Raw genomic sequence first — 18574 nt, forward strand, 5'->3', positions numbered from 1 at the left:
TTTTACGAGTTCATAGATCATAACTGAAAATCATCTCGTAAGAGCTGTATGTGAGCGATTATTAATAGTGAATTATAAAAAAGAAAGGTGAATTTTGTAAATAGTAAATGTCTCAAAGTTAGAGTCTTTGTTCAGGTCAAATTAAAAAAAAAAAAAAAAAAAGATATATGTTTTGAACATTGCCCAATCGTCTCAATGACTTCCCAATACTAAAAAAATGTACCCAGTGTTAGCACTTTTGCATATGCAAACTACTAGAGAGACATTACATCAAAGACACAGACACATGCAGGTAGGACAGACATTTTCTTTAAGATACAGCTGAACAACAAGACAGAGGATGCAACAAGAAAAAGGAAATAAACTTGCATGCTGCAGTAATGCAAAGGATTGTTGTGAGTCCAACCGGTAAAACATTGTGAGCTATGTAGCTCTCCAGGGGAAAAATATGAAACATTAGCCTTGTGGGTGACTATATTTAACAATGCATGCAATGCAAATTGTGGTTAGTGGCACTTTGTGGGGCTGCTCTTATGATGTTTAAAAAGAATTCATAATGAAATGGTTTGTTACAAAACTGGAAAAGTGGGGTTTAAAAAATGCTTTGCAATGCTATCTGGGAAGGTATTTGGCCATATTAAAGGCAAATCATGTTAACAATAACACATTTTTACATGAAACATAATATGACACAATTATGTGTGAATTTGTTAAAGATTAAGATTAAGCATATTCATCCAGTAGCACTTTGCTCTGCAGCACATCCAATACTGCCTAGGTGTCAAACATACCCGGAAAACTGGTGTGACGGCTTTGCAAAGTTTGATAATTACACTAACATCTTGAATTTTTCACTAAAATGCACTGGTATTACTGGTGCAGTTGTACCAGGATTACTACACAGGAGCGAAACTGTCTGCAAAGTTTAATGTGAACACTTTTGCGGCTTGCTGTTTGAATCAAATAAGTAAAACGCTATTATAGTTTTATTTGCAGAATACTCTGTGTGGAATGATTTTGCGCCTGTAATGCCCCACCGTTATCTACAAATTTTAACGTGCATTGTTGAAAAGGCGATGATATTTTCAAAAGACCCCTCAAGCTGTGACTGTTTTGTAAATGTGAATGTGTCACTTTCAGAATGTAGTTTTTAACACTTACAGAAAGAGAAAATGTCAAAATATTGTTATTATTTATTATGCAGTGGTTTACTTATTGATCCAAGTTAAGGATATCGGCTGATTGTGGCCCCTGAGTTTAAGTGGGTTTAACAGATCTGAACCTGATCTTATGCATCAATTTAACGTACTGTGTATAAAATCTTTTGTCTATTTTCTCTGTATTATTGTGCTTTAAGATGACTGTTGTGCTGTGATTTGGCACTACAGAGAAAAAAAACTGACTTTTCTACATGTTAGTTCTTCAAACCTACATCACTCTTGCATTGCTGGCTCTATGGAAACAACCATATATGAAGATTAGTGTTGTTTGTGGTGTTAATTTTAGCTTAGTTGAAGCTCGGCTTCAGCTACATATATATATATATATATATATATATATTCTACAAAGTTCTGTACACACACACCCACACACACAAAAATAATCAAGGCACTAAGAGTAAATTTGGTGTTACTCTATAAATGCAAGGGAAAATAATCATTGCGGTTATTATTAGTAATCGCTTTGATTATGAAAGTCATGGTTAGTGAATGTTTGTTACTTAATTACATAATGGCTCGTAGATGAAACACAAATGGCTAAATGAATAAAACTGAAAATGTTTTAATGCCTCTTCTATGAGCCTAATTTAACAAAGGCCTTGCGCATGATTATTGCTGATCTAATGGTCTCGAACTAAACAAAGGAAATTTACCTTCTGTTGGTCAGCGAAGACGACATCATCAGCACCATGCAAGAGCCACATGACAAAGTCACATGATGCGCACGGACATGAATGGTTGAAAGGATAACATAGAAGAAGAAAAAGAGGGGAAGTGTGGGGGTTGCAGGGACAGGTGGGGGGCATATGGGAAACATACAAAACATTTTGAAATGATGAAAACATGTCAAAATAATAATAAAAAAACACAAACAAGAATGTTAAAGACATAATGACAAAACAGAACAACAAAAACAAATCGTAAATTGATAAACAGAACTTTTTGAACATATAAAAAATATGTTATTGAATATATGAGGCACTGGATATTTAGTTGTGGCTGTTAACAACACTGAGAATATCAGTAAATAACTAAACAAATAAACTAATAAAGATGTAGAAGACTCAGCCAAAACTATACACCCAGAATTGCCTCATGCATCCAGTTGACAGCTTTTCCTCTGGCATTTTTTTTCCTCTATTATTTATTTTGGTAACAATTTGGCCAGATCTGAATTTTAACTTGTACCCATTCTAGGAGGGTTGATTGCCTTTGAAAATAAATGACATTTAGAACAGAAAAATCAATTTTAGTTGTTGTTTTTTTTTCTGGTAACAATAGAGCTTAAATGAAAACAGAGGAAACTCTGCAGCTTTGGGAATAAAACCATGCCAACTAAGTATGATACACAACACAGCAGACAACAATAGGAACACATGAAAAATCTGAAGAAATAAGTTCTAAGACAATCTAAAAAAGCATATGTGGCATTTGTTCTGAGGAATGCATTTGTAAAAGCACTGAGCAGATACACTGCCATCAGCTGCATCCTATTTCAAGCTAATGAATAGCCACAACTGCATTAGACAAATGTTATTAAAATGGTGTGTCAAAAGGAAAGACTCGTTAAGAACAATATGGAGACATACAGATCTCACACAGCAGACACATCATACATCAGGAGCTTAAAAGGAGCAACTACACTTACAGCAATTACTCCAGTGACCAAACACACATGTTACTCTTCTTTACACACTGCACACTGTTAACCAAAGTGACGTTTTAAGGTCTGTGAAAACCACAAATGATAGCAATAAGCAGTCAGACAGGTTAGTCACTTAGCAGTGCTATTGGTTAAAATTTTACTGCACACAATAACATTAAAAACCTCAACCCGGGTCTGCTTGGGCTGTGTTGATCAGTGTCAGCGATCTCTCTTTTCCTTGTTTTTCAGAAAACGGGCTAAATATTCACAAAAAGTATTCGTGGAAGAGCAAGTTATTTTTGGTCTGTTCCCTTAAAACATTCATTAGAAAATCCTGGTCTCTGCTTCCTACACAGCTTTCAGTCCCAGTCAGATAAAGAACAATTGGCAGTGGCTATCCATGCTCTGGCGTAGTCAGTCAATACATGAAGGATGATATTGAGATGCTGTTAACACGCTGCTGTCTGGCTTTTCAGACAGAAATGGAGTGAATGCACACTAAGGGGAGGATTCAACTCATGAGCGATCTGGGAGAAAACAAGTTGTGATTAAATTGAGTGGATGAAACAACTGAAAGATTCACCGAAAAGACAGATATCCTTCTGTCATTTTAAAGAATGGGTCCTCATGGTTCGTTCAGCTGTGAATGCAACAACACTGCAGGACCAGCCAAACTGTACTTTAACAACTGTCAGATTAGCTTAACTATATGCTGTGTCTCACCTAAACAGATAACAGGGTAAGAAGCAGATACAGCTTTCAATATCTAGTGACAAACTTTGATAAGGTCTACAATGCTGTATGTTGAGGAAAGACTGAGGAAATAGGAAGTGCAACAATGGCTCTTGGAATGGCTACTTTCCATGAAGTGTTGCATTTAGGATATACTTGGGAATACCAAAAAAATATATATATTTACTGCACCCTAAAAGCTGTGCTTGTTCAATTGCAACTGCTCATTATAAGATAAAAATACACATTATCTTAGTGTAAATTACATGACAGGAGTTATATAATGAGGGACAGTCCATGCGACTTTAATAGCTCCTCAGTATGTAAACTCTTAATAGTAAACTGTTTGATCGTTTTCTGGGTGGGTGCCTTCCCTTTTTTTGCACTCTTATTTTTTACAAAGAAACAGATACATCTAAGAATTAGCTTTCATTTTTCATTAGCAGCTATGCCCATTAGCGTGAACAAATGGCACATTGAACATACAAGTAATGTTTAGCTATGTTTTTAGGGGAAAAAAATGGTGCAAAGTATATGTTCACTGACTCTACTTTCAACTAAATATGTAAGTACACTAGAATTTGCTTAAATTATGAATGTTTTTACTCGGTAAAAGTCTGGAAATTGCAATATTCTTTTATGACACAAACAGATTATAAGGTGTTAGCATGGACACTACTACCTTAATGTTTATAGCAAATAACAGCATAAACAACTTGTATGATATAGTGTTATGAGCTTGCTATAAACCACCTAACTTTATAATAAGGTGTTAGCATGATACCTCTACAAATAGCAATTAAACTACAGTAAGTATCCTCCATCTACTGAGCCGCTTACTTTGACAGGTGTAAAGCAGGCCTGGTAAAACATAAACTCAATATATATTCCAACTGCACAGCACCGGTCTCAAGAATCTAATTTTGAATATTAATGAACAGGCACGTTGTGTTAATTCTGCAAACACAACACTATGTCAGATGGTTAACCTTTAAGTGTTAGTAAAAATCAACATTTTTAAGTATTTGAGACAGTTAGCAAAGCTATTTAATTTCCTTGTCAATTTTCACTCTGTAGAGGGATTCTGAGCCCTCCTATGACCCACAACAAATATAAATGAAAACTAGATGCAATGCCAAGCAGGTAAGAGAGGTAAAGAGACACAGCGCACACTGCTGGACTGGCATACTCACTACGGGCCATACTGGTGGCAGCAATAGGGGGTGGTATCTCTGATGAAACTGAAAGATGGTGAAAACAACATGAGAGGCGCTGGAGTCCTCAACAAAAAAACCTCACGGATGGGACTGTTTCTTTTAGTCTCTTGGTCATAAAGAATTTGTCTGGATCACTGACAAATCTTATATTTCTCATCTATACTAACCAGTGAGTTGGACATAATAATGTGTTAAGTATGGACATGAAATGATATTAATAAATGCAATTTTATATTTCCATCTGATATTTTCATACTGATTATATACTGGTTCTCTCAGGGTGCATTGTACAACTAAGAACACAACAATTACTGTGTAATTTGGGCCCAACCAGTAGCATTACATGCTCACTAAGCTCAGATCTTTGCTCTTTAACAGCAATGGAGATGTGAGCGCTTGCTAAGATATCATTTCTTCTTGCTCAGAACCACTGACAGCTATTCATCTAAGAGTTTAAAAAGCTCGTAGTTCTTGAAGTGTTTTTATTTTCAGTAATTCACAGATATTGTAAACTAGTGGGCTGCAAATACACTAAGAATCATAAAATTTAGGCAGTTTACAGGAATAGGTTTGTTCATGTCCTCCCACAGATCCAACTGCAGCCAAATGGTTCACAACTGTGGTTCCCTAGGTTCCTCCCACATTACATGCATACATGCATTTTAGATATTTGCAAACAGATTTGGAATTTGCTTGCCTGAAATACTGGGCTCGGGTCTTGACAGCCCCCCTGGGTTCAAGAACGTGGCTGCTTATAGCTTCTCGATATTTAGAATGCATAAAAGGCTGAAATGAACAACTTATAAGCTGGCAGAAATGATCTTCCTTTAACTTTTGAAAGCTCAGGCCTGTAGCATTAAATTAAGTTCTTATGAAAACAAAATTATGACCAGATTTACCAAAATTTTGCAGCGCTTGTAAGACTTTTGAGGATCCAAAGCTGCACTCTTGTTTGTACAGTAGTGACTGTAACATGTCCTATTGATTTCTTACTATACCTATGGCAACTGCCTTTTGTTTTGTTTAAAGCAACAACATGCAATTACTTGCCTAACAAAATTATAAGCACAACAATCAGACACACACACACTCACCCAAACACTATTACACTCTTTAAACCAAGTTAATTAAATTCTTCTGTTTAACTTTCTTTTAAAAAGATGCAACTTATTTGTCCCTAAAAGTATTATACAGCAGAAACATACACACAATGTAAACAGCTGCACATTTCCCAGTCATGCTTCTGGAACTGAAGCTTCATATTGACAGTGGTACTATGAAGTCAGTGCACTGTGTTGAAGAAAATGTAATCAGAAAATACATTTTATCCATCTTTCTTCTGATTATCTAATTTAGAATCACGATTAGCTGGGTACGTTGGGGCGAGAGGCAGGGTACACCCTGGACAGGTCGCCTATCTATCGCAGGGCTAACACAGAGAGACAGACAACCATTCACTCAATCACATTCACAACTACGGCCAACTTAGAATGTCCTTAGACGGTGGGAGGAAGCCAGAATACTCAAAAACCCAAACAGTCAACAAGCAAACTCCACACAAAAAAGTCCCAGCAGACTGGTGGATTCAAACCCTGGACCTTCTTACTATGAGGCACTGGTGGTTAGCACTATTGCCTCGGGAAAAAAGGTCCTAGGTTCAAATCCAATTTACATTTCAACACTATCGTGTTTAAATGGCAATGGCAAGCATGTCGAGCTGTTTTCACTACTTTTTAGTTCTGGCTGGAAACTTTTCTGCTGAAGTTTACTTGCATTGCAGCGTTTCAGTATTTGTTTGTATTTTTTCACTTTGCAACATTCTTCTAAAGGTTGTAGATAAACTGAACTGGTGAAATGTTTTTCTGTGTGTGTATGTGTGTATTTTTCTATTTAGGTAGATACAATGCATTGAGCTTCTGGGTCTCTGTATTATACGAGATATTAAAACCTCTTCTTGTGTAACAGTAAACACAATCTTTTCTCCTCCTCCAGTAACCTACTGCAAAGTAGTAGTTTTTTTACTTTCTTACTTTCCAGATATTAATCTCTGTGTCTGAAAAAGTCTAATATTAAAAGTGAAATCTAAAAGATCTAGGGCAGTTGAAGACTGGAACATGCGTAAGACTATGTGCAAAGATGCCTGGTTATTAACACAATTACCAGGAATTATTCTACACATCATGGGAGAATGGAAATATATATAGCCTATTATTTAGGCAAAGTCATAGTCTGAAGAGAGTATATTGCCTTGTAATTCCTTATATAACATTCACTGACTGAACTACTGCAATGCAGAAGTACATAATGCTTTTTTTAAACAAAAAAAAAAAAAAAAAAAAAAAAAAAAAAAACACCTTTAAGGCATCATGAGACAAAAAACACTAAACAGGAATTACAAGCAGGACTTTTGCAGAAAACAACCTGCTCTTTAAGATCATCACACATATATCTCTAAAATGATCCTGACACTGGATAAAAGTAATCCATTTGTCATATTAGGAGAAAAAAAAAAGAAGAAAAGACTAATGCTGATTGGTTGGGGGAAAAAGAAAATTCATAGTTTGGGGGCACAGGATGATGATTCTGTGGAACACTGTGTGATCAGTTCTTACATCCAGTTTGCTGTAGCATCATTTAGTAACCACTCAAGAATTTATTTTTTTTAACACAGAGAACGGTGAGGGTAAAATACAACGGGAGGATGGAGACAAAATGCAGACGAATATAAAGCGGCCGAGACATGGAGGAGAGAAACTTACTTGTGACAGAATACCCTGAGAAGTCCAATGGAACAGAGAACAGATGAAAAACCAGATGAGAAAACAATAAAACAAAGAGAAGAAAAAAAGACAATGAAATGAGAAATCTGATCAATGAAAGAGGCCAGCTGCCCTGTCAAATCGTTAACCTACTGTCTGTTGTGCCTTACTGAGTATTCTGTTCACAGAAAGTTTTGCTTCCCTCTGTTTTACAGTTGATAATACTGGTACTGTATCAGCAACTACAGTAGAAAATACTTTTACTGACTTCAAGGTGTCGATCAAGATAAGGAATCTGGATTTGCGGCTGATAATCTCCCCCCCACCCCGTTACTCTGATGCAATATAACAAACTGATTACAGCATCTAATATGATTCCTCCATCAAATTTCAGTCAATTTTTGTAAAGTCTGAGCTGAACGTCAAGTTAAAAGGGTTTCCAAAAAAAGCATAATGAACACATGGAAGAGATTTTTTTTTTTTTTTTACTGCAAGCAAAATAAGAGGATGCTGAGGAGCTATTTCTAAAGGGGGGAGGGTGAAGAAGCACACAAATGGAAGTGTGACATGAAAGGAGGCACAAACTAAGACAAAGATTTATTCCTGACCTTGGTTTGAAGTGGTGACTGATAAAAAGCTCTGTTTCCTCTCCCGTGAATTTACATCCTTATTATTTTTTACAATGTTACAAAGTGTAATCACTTGTTATCATGTTAAACAGCAATTACTGGATCATTTTGGTATATGATTTGGATTTGAAAGAGAATCAAAATGCAGAATGTGCGCGTATTTACGCTTCTATCTGGCCCAAATTATACTTCAGTGAGAAAGCAATATGTAACAAAAATAAACTCAAAGTCACATTTCATGTCAGGCCGACACATCCTGGTGATGACAGGTGTCACGTACCTGCTCTTTGATGTAAGGTTTGCACCATATGTCTAACTAACTAAGCTGTGATATATAGGAAGCACCAAGGGCAACGACAAGTACGTCCAGAATATCCACCAAACCCGCTTTAACGCCGTTAAAAAGAAAATGTTCTTGACCTTCTAAAATATCCAGTAATTCATCATGCTCTGCCATCACTATCAGAAAATATAAACAATTCTCAGCAGGACTCGACCTGTGGCTGCTACATTAAAAATGCATGCTGTCAGTGAACTATAAATACAGAGATGACACTCCTTCACACTGAAGTATAAATCAGCTTTAAGAATGTGCAAGTACTTTGCAGAAAGCTTTCAGTAAATCACCTGAGCTGTGGGCTACGAAGACGGGGGTTCATTCAGACTTACACGCTGCAAACATTCACCAAAAAAAGAGGTACATAAAAGTGCTGGGTGATGAAGGAGAGGTAGGTTACACATTGCATCGTTAACCCTATTAACAAAGTTGGATTATGGAGTGACGGCATCGTCGTGAGTTATCGTTTCTTCTGGCCTGGATGGAAAAGGATTGCACTGGGGGCTTGGCATGAGAATAGAGGAACGTAAGGGTGAAAGCATCTGGGCACAGCTAGACACGGGGAGGCAGCGGAGTGAGCTACGGCATTAGGTTCAAAGCATTTGGGTCAGAGGAGCACTTAGAGCAGGAGAAAGAAGCGAGGGGAGTACTTACGGACTGGCTCAGTCTTGAAAGTGCTGGCCTGGCTGCTCTCGCCTTCACCTTTCCCATTGATGGCAGACATCCTGACCTCATATGTAGTTTCTGGTTTCAAATTAGTGATGGTGATCCCGGTCATGTCTGTTGGAGGCAAGGTGGTGTTATTCCATGAAGGTGTACAGTGACTCAAGGAATTCAGAACTGAGGCTCTGGGAACATTTCATATGTGACCCAATCATGTTGGCTTTTACCAATTAATGTGAGGTTGGTAAACCATCAGTGTGGCTGCCTGCGTGCTACTTACCTTCTCATAGGCCGCAGTAGAGTAATGCACTAGTCCACCCGTTCAAGATTGTTGCAATTTTTTGGGATTTTGTTTTTTTACACTCACACTTTGCTCTGCTTCCCAAAATAGAGATCTGTGTCTCCTCCTTTCGCTTAAGCTCACCACAATATAATAAAAATGGGGTATTTCTCCTATAAGTTGCTCAGAATGATTCAGCAGGATGCCTGCTGTGGCCTGATCCATATTAGGATAAGACTATTTCCTACATGAAACCTTGGAACTACAAAAAACCGAGACAGTAGATCCATGCTGAAAACTTTTCGTTGACACTTGATGCCAGGACCCCACAGGTGAGCTACAATTTTAATGAGTTTATAACAATGACTCAGTCACCAGTGGGAGCAAAGTTGCATACAAACAGCAACCACAATGACCAATAGAGGGGTTATTAATTTTAATTGTAATTGAGAAAAACAAATCCCAAGAAGGGCATAAATTGTAATTGCGGAGCGTCTCTGTGATTTCATATTTCAGGTTCTATTGTTGGGGGGGGATCAAAGATCTATTGTTATACAAGAGCTCTCAGGTGTATTATTAAAAAAAAGGCCAAAAAAAGCCATTACAGTAATCTTTAAATGCCATTTTTGTGGGTAAATTCCATTCATATAACCAATAATCTCCCAACAACAACAACAATCTGTAATACATCATATAATATTATGACTTTCTAAAACTCAGAATTTTTTCTAGAGTTTAAAATTTGCTTTTGACAGTCACGTTGTTCCTTCCAAGGAACAGTTGAGATTTCAGTCACGATACACATTCACGGTCTTGACATTTGTTATAAAACTGAGTTGGCTGATCTCTCAGTGTGCTATACAAAGAATAGTAATTTCATGGATGAGAACAAATTTAGGCTGTGAAAACCAACTGAGAAACATCTCTCCATTACTGTGACCATTTATGTCTCAAATTTATGTATCAGTGAGACGGACTTGCAGAAAGAGCTGAGCGTAAGGCTGCTCGGAGAAACTGCATGAACACAGCTTTCAAGCATTAGAGCAGATGAATTGAGAACTGGGCTTTTAGCAGCAGCATAAAACTGATGTCTTTGCTGAGTCCATTAATGGTCAGATTAAATTTTTACAGCCAGCCCAAAGTAATATACCTGTGGGGGGTTTTTTCACGTTGGTTGCCTCTGCTTATGTAAAAGGTTTTCTCCACAAATAAATTTTATTAAATTCAGTGCGTCTTAATCAGTGTCTTTCGACATTACTGCAGCACTAATATTGTAATTATGTGTTCAATGTGAAAAATATACTTTCACATTGAATAAGGACTAAAATTCAATATTTGGTTAAAAACATACAAAAGGACATCGAGATACTGGGTAGTGTACGGTATCTGGGGGAAAAAAAATTAGTATTAAGGATTTGTGATTAGATTTAATTATAAAAATGTATAATATCTGGGTACAGATTAGTATTAATAATTTTCAGTCAAAATATAGATAAATAATGTGCAATATTACTTGATATGCTCATTGATTTTGGAAATATGCAGAAATATGTCCTAAAATTATGTATTTTTAATTAATGCTTATTTGAATTCACAGCAACATCAGCCTGTCAATAGTCGAGCTCTTATATCTTCAAACTAAAGCCAAAAACACTAAAACAAAATGAGTATTTTCATGTATAGAACTGAATACTCCATGGCCCCAAAACCACTGCGCGCCATCAAAAACACATCAGCGAGATATAGCAGTCAAGCACTGAGGTACATTACCATTAAGATCTACTCTGCACTGTATACTTTATGCATTATGGGAAAGCAAATGTGAGTATTTTAAATTTACAAAGAAATTACTACAAACTATATGGATACACAATGCATGAAGCTACATATGATCTGTTAGTACATGCAAAAATATTTACACAGTGCATAGAAGTAAGGCTTTCTTGCTTTATGTGTGTGCACACATCATCAGTACCTATATAGCATGGACCCACAGTGATAAGGGTGTGGTATCTATATCTGGCAGTACTGCTTTTAAACATGTGATGGCAGCTCTGGGTCACAGTACTGTGACAGACACAAAAGCCTTTTTATTGACACAGTTCAGCCACTTGATAATTCAGTATCAGTAACAATATACTGCTTCCCTTCATGGCATATTGTAGCTTCAGTAGCTGGACCTTTAAAAAAAATTATATTACAAGTATCTTAGGAAATACGATGTGTTTTGCAAGGTCCTTTCACTGCATGTGTGTTTCAAAATTGCTCAGATTTATTAGAGACAGAGTGGTTTATCTAGCTGTATGAAATATTTCTGACAACACTGACTGTTTGCGTGTGGGTCCATGCGTTTCATTTTGTGTACACGCTCACATGTCAGGCGGCTCATGGGCCTTGAGCTGACAGCACAGCCTGTCAGCCACTGACTGATACATCCCATGTGGCAGACAGGACGAAAACCATCCAGATTTGCAGGAGCCACAAACCCTCAGTGGGACGGGGATATTATCTAGGGCCTGTCAGTGTCGGAGCTGACTGTCATTTAGGCTATACTGTGTTCCACATCTCTTCCTGACATCAGCTACTGTCATGTTTGGATTAAATGTTGTCGCAGAACTGTTTTCGGCATGTAGGAACTAGACATAAACACATAATAGTCGTGGAGCTGAAACGCTGTGCTGCGTTTCTCTTTGCACCGCAACCTTTACAGTGGATTACCCTGGAATTTAATGTTTAAATATTATGATTAACAAGAAAATCTCAAGCCTTGATCCTTTTTTACCTAACGGCAGAAATGAATAATTCCATAGATTTGCTGACAAAGATGGACTCTTAGAGTCCTCCCCTTCAGGATGGCTCTTAAAGTATGATGCATCAGTTGGATGCTAAGAATTAAAGTGGCCTAAGTGGTACTAAGGTGTGGATGATGCAGCTGATGCAGACACGGAAAGTGGTAAATAACAACCCTTCCATCCACTGCGCTCCACTGAAAGTATATTTTTCAGGGCTCTAAGGGGAAATGTGCGGAAGAGGCGACTACTCAGGAATCATAACAAACCTAAATCATACAGAGAAATCTTTGTCCCAGCAGTCATTTTCAATCTCCTGCCAATAGCTAAATGATGACGAGTACACGAGTCCTAAACTTCCATCATGGCATTTCTTGTAAAGGCTACCACTTCTACATGTGCTTGTTATACACAAGGACGGATAATCCAGCAAATTTAGTTTGCGTTATGACCGACTCACCATCCTCAACATCTTCCTCCTTGCCAGTCCAGTCCTGGCCAGGCAAACGCCATTCCACTCTATACTTGATAATAGGCACTCCACCCATTGAATCAGGCTCCTCAAACTTTACCACTGCTGTGCTTGAGAAAGGCTCCACTTGTTGAATTACAGGCGATGACGGCACCTCTGCAACGGCAAGCAGGGAAAATAATGTGTTAATACTTTTTTTTCCAGTTTTCAAAAGCTTTTTAAAAAGCAAGAAAAAAAAAAAAAGATACAGCTATTCACAAACTGCTTTTAGCTTCCATTGTGCACACTATGTTCTTTGCTCTGCTGCAGTGTGGGGAAAAGAAAAACAACAAAAAAAGGAATAATATATAATTTTAGGAATCGGTTTAATTAATTTAAAATAGGTTTCAGAGCTTCATAAACTCTTCTTCAATCTACTAATTTGAAATCTAGCAGCAGCAGCCACATGCTCTTATCATAGCGGTTTTATATTTCTGGCTGTATTTGCATCTCTATCATCTCTTTCTCCCTCTTTTCATGAAACTCATTTCAGCTTACTACAAAAATGTTACCATGCTGGAAAAGTGCTCACGTTGTGGCTAAACATAGGATGGCATTTACCACAGTGCAATTTCAGTCCTCACTTGAGATAACAATCACACCCACCACTATGGGTACTATGACAAAGGTCCTCACTGACATCATCAGCATTAATTGTTTTCATTTGCGAGGCTTTGCTATCAAACTTAAAAGAAAATGCTTCACATCCATTAATTAGCAATTATGACACCAAGTTGCAGCCATGCTAACTGTGTGCCCGGTACTCAAAGTTTGCAGGGACAGTACAACTTCAGCTCATCCCTGGGATTGATTTAATAACAAAATTAAACTTTCCTCTGTGGACAATGTCATTCTGTTTTGAATCTTTCAGTGGGAAGCCTTTATGATGCTAATCAGTATATCAGTTCTGTGGTACACTGGTCAATTATTTGTGTCCCATGTAAATCACTGGTTAAAAAGTGACAGTTTCTTTTATTCTAGCCTTTTTGTTGCATGTTCATGTCAAGTTAAAACATCTAGATACAGAAAAAATATCAGGCCTTACTGGAAAAAACCCCACATGGATCCAGGGGGATGAAGTCTTTTAACTTTGCTGACATTGTAATACCTTTTTTACCAGCAATACCACCGTCGCCACATACTAAAATCATGATTTTAATTGTGTTTAAACAATTATTCCACGTTATTATTAATTAATTTGTTTGGTGTAATGAACGTTGCAATGAAAGAGGTTCACTAGCGAGGCTGAAGCACGTTAATCTTCTTTGATAACAAACTGCTGATAATTAAAAAAAAAAAAAAAAAAAGCAAACTGGGATGACTATGTCACTGTCAAGAGGGATTAAGCTAATTATAAGCTCATCTGCATATGTCTGCATGCGTCCTGGATCTGCTTACCCAATGATTTTTTTAATCATGCCTTTTCTGGACTGCCTATCGTGGCTCAAATGGCTTGGTTTGGTCGAGCTCTCTGCCTCACATTACATGCAAAAATGTTCTCACGGACATAATTGCAGAGAAAAGGTGTGGAGACTTATTTACAGGGTTCTTTTTAGGATAACTCTGTTTGGAAGCCGTCACTATAGGCATACACACGAGTTATGCAGCAAATTACAAAAAATACCTCAAAGAGCCTACAGGATATTACACAATGTCAGCACAGGGTGTTACCATAATTAATTTGACCACCCTGCATTTAGACAAGGTCCTGAGCGACCTTCCACTTCTAATGGGTCCAAAGCAATTTGCATACCAAATGAAGCTAACGCGAGAAAATAAGACTTAAAGGGCAGTTCCGCTGTGATTTCAATTTTCTTCCATTGCCTGTCTAGTCTGTGCTCTGAGTGTCTCCAAGTCCTGGTTTGTTTTTCTTCCCTATTTATACTGCAGGATGCCTTTGTGCTTCCTCATACACAAACACAATGCCACTTTTCATTTGTATCCAGGCAATACACGCATATCTTAGCTGGAACTCTTTTAATCATCTGAAGTCAATTCACACCATCCTGACTACACTTTCACAAGTAGATGCTTCAGATCTGTGCGCTGTCGCTGTAAATACAGACAAAGCAGATAAATTAGTTCATCATAAATTCTAAATCTTTCATTCATACTTCTCATTCATTACCACTTGTCTTGCATGCAGCAGTGGTTTTTCTGGTGGCATTAGTAACACTTCTCTCAACTCCATTTGTTCCTGCTTCCTTTGCTTCCTAAAATAGCTTCTGATTGCATTTAGAAATTACTTTTACATTTTACTGATAAACGGATTGACCTTTCCCTTGGTTTTATTGGTGAGTTGTCAAACCATTTGCTTTTAGGTGGTTAGATCCATATTGGGAATGTGACTCTAAAAATCAGTCCATGGCAGTGGTTTGTGAAGTTCTTATTTCACTTCTGCATAAAAGACACTGGCCAGCCAGGAAACGTGAAGTCTTGTCATTTCATTATTTAGAGTGTTTCTGTTGTTTCCCCAAGACACTAAAAATTTCACCTAAATGGGAGTAATTTCTGGTTAACAAACCTGCTTGGATAAGAAGGAATTCCTTGGATTCAGAACCCATCACATTGGTCGCTGTGCAGTTGTAACTGCCAAAGTCGTTTTGAGAATCAGGGGTAATCTGAAAGACAAAGAGAGACAAAAAAATGAGAAATATCAGGTCATGTCTCAAGTTTTTGGATGTGAACAAAAAAAAGAAAGAAAAAAAGAATCTGACTATATGCATGACAAACAGTGTAGATCATTAGGGTGTAGTCTCACTTAATGGTTTTCTGCTATTTAGCATTTGTGTTAGATCTGGAACCTGGTTGGTATGCAGATGCACAGATTTCTTGATTTTAATCATTACCCATTGGTTCATTAACACAGTGTCTAGCAGTTGAGTGTGCTCAATACTAGGCCTATAATTATAGTCCATTTAAAGTTGGTCTGGAACTACTTGTTAGCTTTTAATGCAATCATTCACGTTACTCTTTAATCTCACTGAAACAGTGGCTTATATTAGCCACAATTCATTCTTGTGTAACAAATAGAAAGCCTTTTGTGAGCTACAACTCTATTGTTTTTTTTGTGTGCGTTTTTGGATACTTCACAAAAGCAATAAAAAAAAATCGTTGAAAAAGGTTTGCTTGGGACTCGGTATGTAAAACTGTCAAAAAAAATAAGTGTAACACAACCTAATCTAATGGCTTCTAATGGCTTGATGTGTATCTGTGCAGTAACTGGAGCTGCGTTCTAAATAATCTGCCAAAATATGTCAAATATACAGAGCATGTTTGTGTGTTTTGTGCCTCTTTATGTCAGTAGAAATCAGCATTAAGACGACAGATGCAGCACACCTCAAGGTAGCTGACGGATGGTGTGTTATAGATCTTCATATTAGTGCTGTTGGCAGTGGGCAGCTGGAAGCCATCTCTGAACCAAACCACCGAGGCTCCGGGATGAGCCTCCACCTCACAACTGATGTTGGCCGGGTTTCCCTCCCATGTATATACTGTCACCGAACCCAGGATCTTTGGAGTATCTGATAAGATAAGCAGATTGTCAAAGGTACTGAAATTACTTAGTGGAAATAAACTGAATCTGACAAGTTAAAGAAAACTCTTATGGTTCCCCAAATTTATGCCGATTACTGACAAACCCATGGAACAAACTCCTTTACTACACATCTGATGCATTTTTAGGTAGTGCACAAAGTAGTACTGGATACTCAATGGGGAGAAAAACAGAAGTAACAAAGGAAGACATTCTGGTTGATATAGGATTCATCAAACAGCACAATAATGACCCAAAATATCTGCAAGATGAAACAGCCAAGATGTAAATACTGCATATAATCAGCTGTATGTGAGTAAAACGTTCACTTTTACAACAGTCTAAATTGAATCCAACAGGAATCTGCTTGTAAAAAGCAGCACTGATTTTTAAGTATGTGCGGTATAATAAAAACTCCAAGCTCTGTTGAAAAGTCTAAAGGACAGAACGGTATCAGTCAGTTGGATATGGCCATTATATCTTGTCACGAATGGCAGTATTTCCTTTCATCCTTGAAGCTCTTCTCCACATTTCTAGCAGCTTTAATCAAGGCTACCAGTAAGAATACTCGATTTAGAATTCATGGTAGCAGAAAAAAGACATGTAAAACACACTCACTAAGGAAAAGAAAGCACTCGTGGCAATGGTGACAAAAGCTACAGTTTTACAGAATGGTAAACAGATGCTAAACGAATTCTAAAGCTTTAGTTGTTCTTTTATGGTATGCATTTATGTTTTACAGCCAACTTGTGCTGGTTTTATAAGACATAAAAATGCTTCAGAGAGTTTATGAATATGTCACAAATAAAAAAAAAACATTATAATAATTATAAATTAGCACAACCACTTAGTTAAAAGAAATAACACTGTGCATAGTGTCAGCTGTTGTAGGAATTTCATTTGGGTCATTTGGGGTTTGATGACCAGATTATTTTTCTTTGATTTCTTTAATCTTATATGTGCCTGTAGCATACTTATGGGTTATGCAGCAAAAATCAAATAAAAGACTGGAACTAAGCAACAGTGCTACCAAGCTATTTTCACTTCCTACCTGAAATGAGTTGATACCATATAGCCAAACCTGTTACACTGCACCCTAATTTTTGACAGGAAAACTGACAAGTAAGAGTAAAGGTAATGGTAAAGTTAATTAATTCTTCCCTTCATTGTTTCCTTTTAAAATATCCTGCTCTTATCGCTGAGCATTGATTTTAAATTCAGTGAAGTATGCTTTGCTTCATGAGTGCCGTAAAATGCAGTGGCCCCTGACACTGCCAGGGCTTTACTTCTGACCCTAGATCCTTGAAAACTCTGCAGCATGCTGCGGCTGGGATTGATGGACAAGGCTGAGTCAATAGAGGCTCCATCTCCTGCAGCTCTGATTAGATTCTCACTCTTTCTGTCAGTGCTGCTTTTGGTCTCATTGACTCTATAGGGCCTGCGACCTGCCTGTTTGATTTCTGCAGCCTGCTAGCCTGGTATAGGTGAACATAGGAGGAATGCATCTGCCACATAGGGCTCATACATATCAAGTAGACTGCATAGAGCTCATGTATATTAAATAGACTGTTATATGATATCTATATGAGTACATACAAAAGCAATAATTATACAAAAATTATGACATCATCACATTTGTATGACTAGTACATTCATACAAATGTGACAGCAATAGCAATACTTACTACACATAATATAAAGACTGCATCACTATTAGAAAGAATTTAGACAGTCTCTTTTAGAGAAACACTGAACTAATACTCCATTGTACAGCAAAAAAAAACCCAAACTGTTTTACATTCAAAGTGTTTCCTGTTCAGCTTCTTTGGGAAATTAATCTGTAGTATGAATTAGTTTTTCTTTCTCTTATTGATCTGTCAGTTTCATACAATATGTAATCAATATCAGTATCACAGAAAGAAATGCTGTCTTATGCCCATACACCAAGTATGTGAATTAGCTTGTCTTTGGCTATCAGGAACATCCTAACTTGAATGAATAATTGGCCATCGCAGGGGTTCAATAGAACTACAAGCACCTAACAATGGCTCTGTGCAGCCTCAATACTAAAATATCATCATGTTTGTTGATATTCAGCTGTTAACAACTGCAGGGGGAAAAAATGCATAAGTCTGTAATAAAAAGCAAAATCTAGAGTTACAATTTCTAATTCTCCATCCAGCAGGACTAGGAGAATCAGAAAGAGTATGTAACAGGTGACCTGCTTGGAGCTCAAACAGTGTTTTCATTAGACATT

The 18574-nt window shown here is 37.3% G+C and overlaps 1 protein-coding gene across 11 annotated transcripts in view; it reads right to left on the bottom strand.

Annotated features, from left to right (window-relative positions):
- Nucleotides 1-18574, bottom strand: part of ncam1a (neural cell adhesion molecule 1a) — a 258851-nt gene that overhangs the window by 32096 nt on the left and 208181 nt on the right. For 4 of the 11 annotated variants that reach the window (XM_031747586.2, XM_039617943.1, XM_039617942.1 and 1 more), the window contains exons 10-13: nucleotides 16122-16306; nucleotides 15307-15403; nucleotides 12732-12899; nucleotides 9194-9319 (exon numbers count right to left, since the gene is read on the bottom strand). In XM_031747586.2, coding sequence (XP_031603446.2) covers nucleotides 9194-9319; nucleotides 12732-12899; nucleotides 15307-15403; nucleotides 16122-16306 — 576 coding nt within the window. Of the gene's footprint in view, nucleotides 1-1873; nucleotides 1877-4790; nucleotides 4839-6412; nucleotides 6416-7573; nucleotides 7589-8622; nucleotides 8626-9193; nucleotides 9320-12731; nucleotides 12900-15306; nucleotides 15404-16121; nucleotides 16307-18574 lie in introns of all 11 variants that reach the window. The other 7 variants (XM_039617944.1, XM_039617939.1, XM_039617945.1 and 4 more) reach the window with 3 other exon arrangements.

Source organism: Oreochromis aureus, linkage group 10 (genome assembly GCF_013358895.1).
Source record: "Oreochromis aureus strain Israel breed Guangdong linkage group 10, ZZ_aureus, whole genome shotgun sequence".
Classification (NCBI taxonomy): domain Eukaryota; kingdom Metazoa; phylum Chordata; class Actinopteri; order Cichliformes; family Cichlidae; genus Oreochromis; species Oreochromis aureus.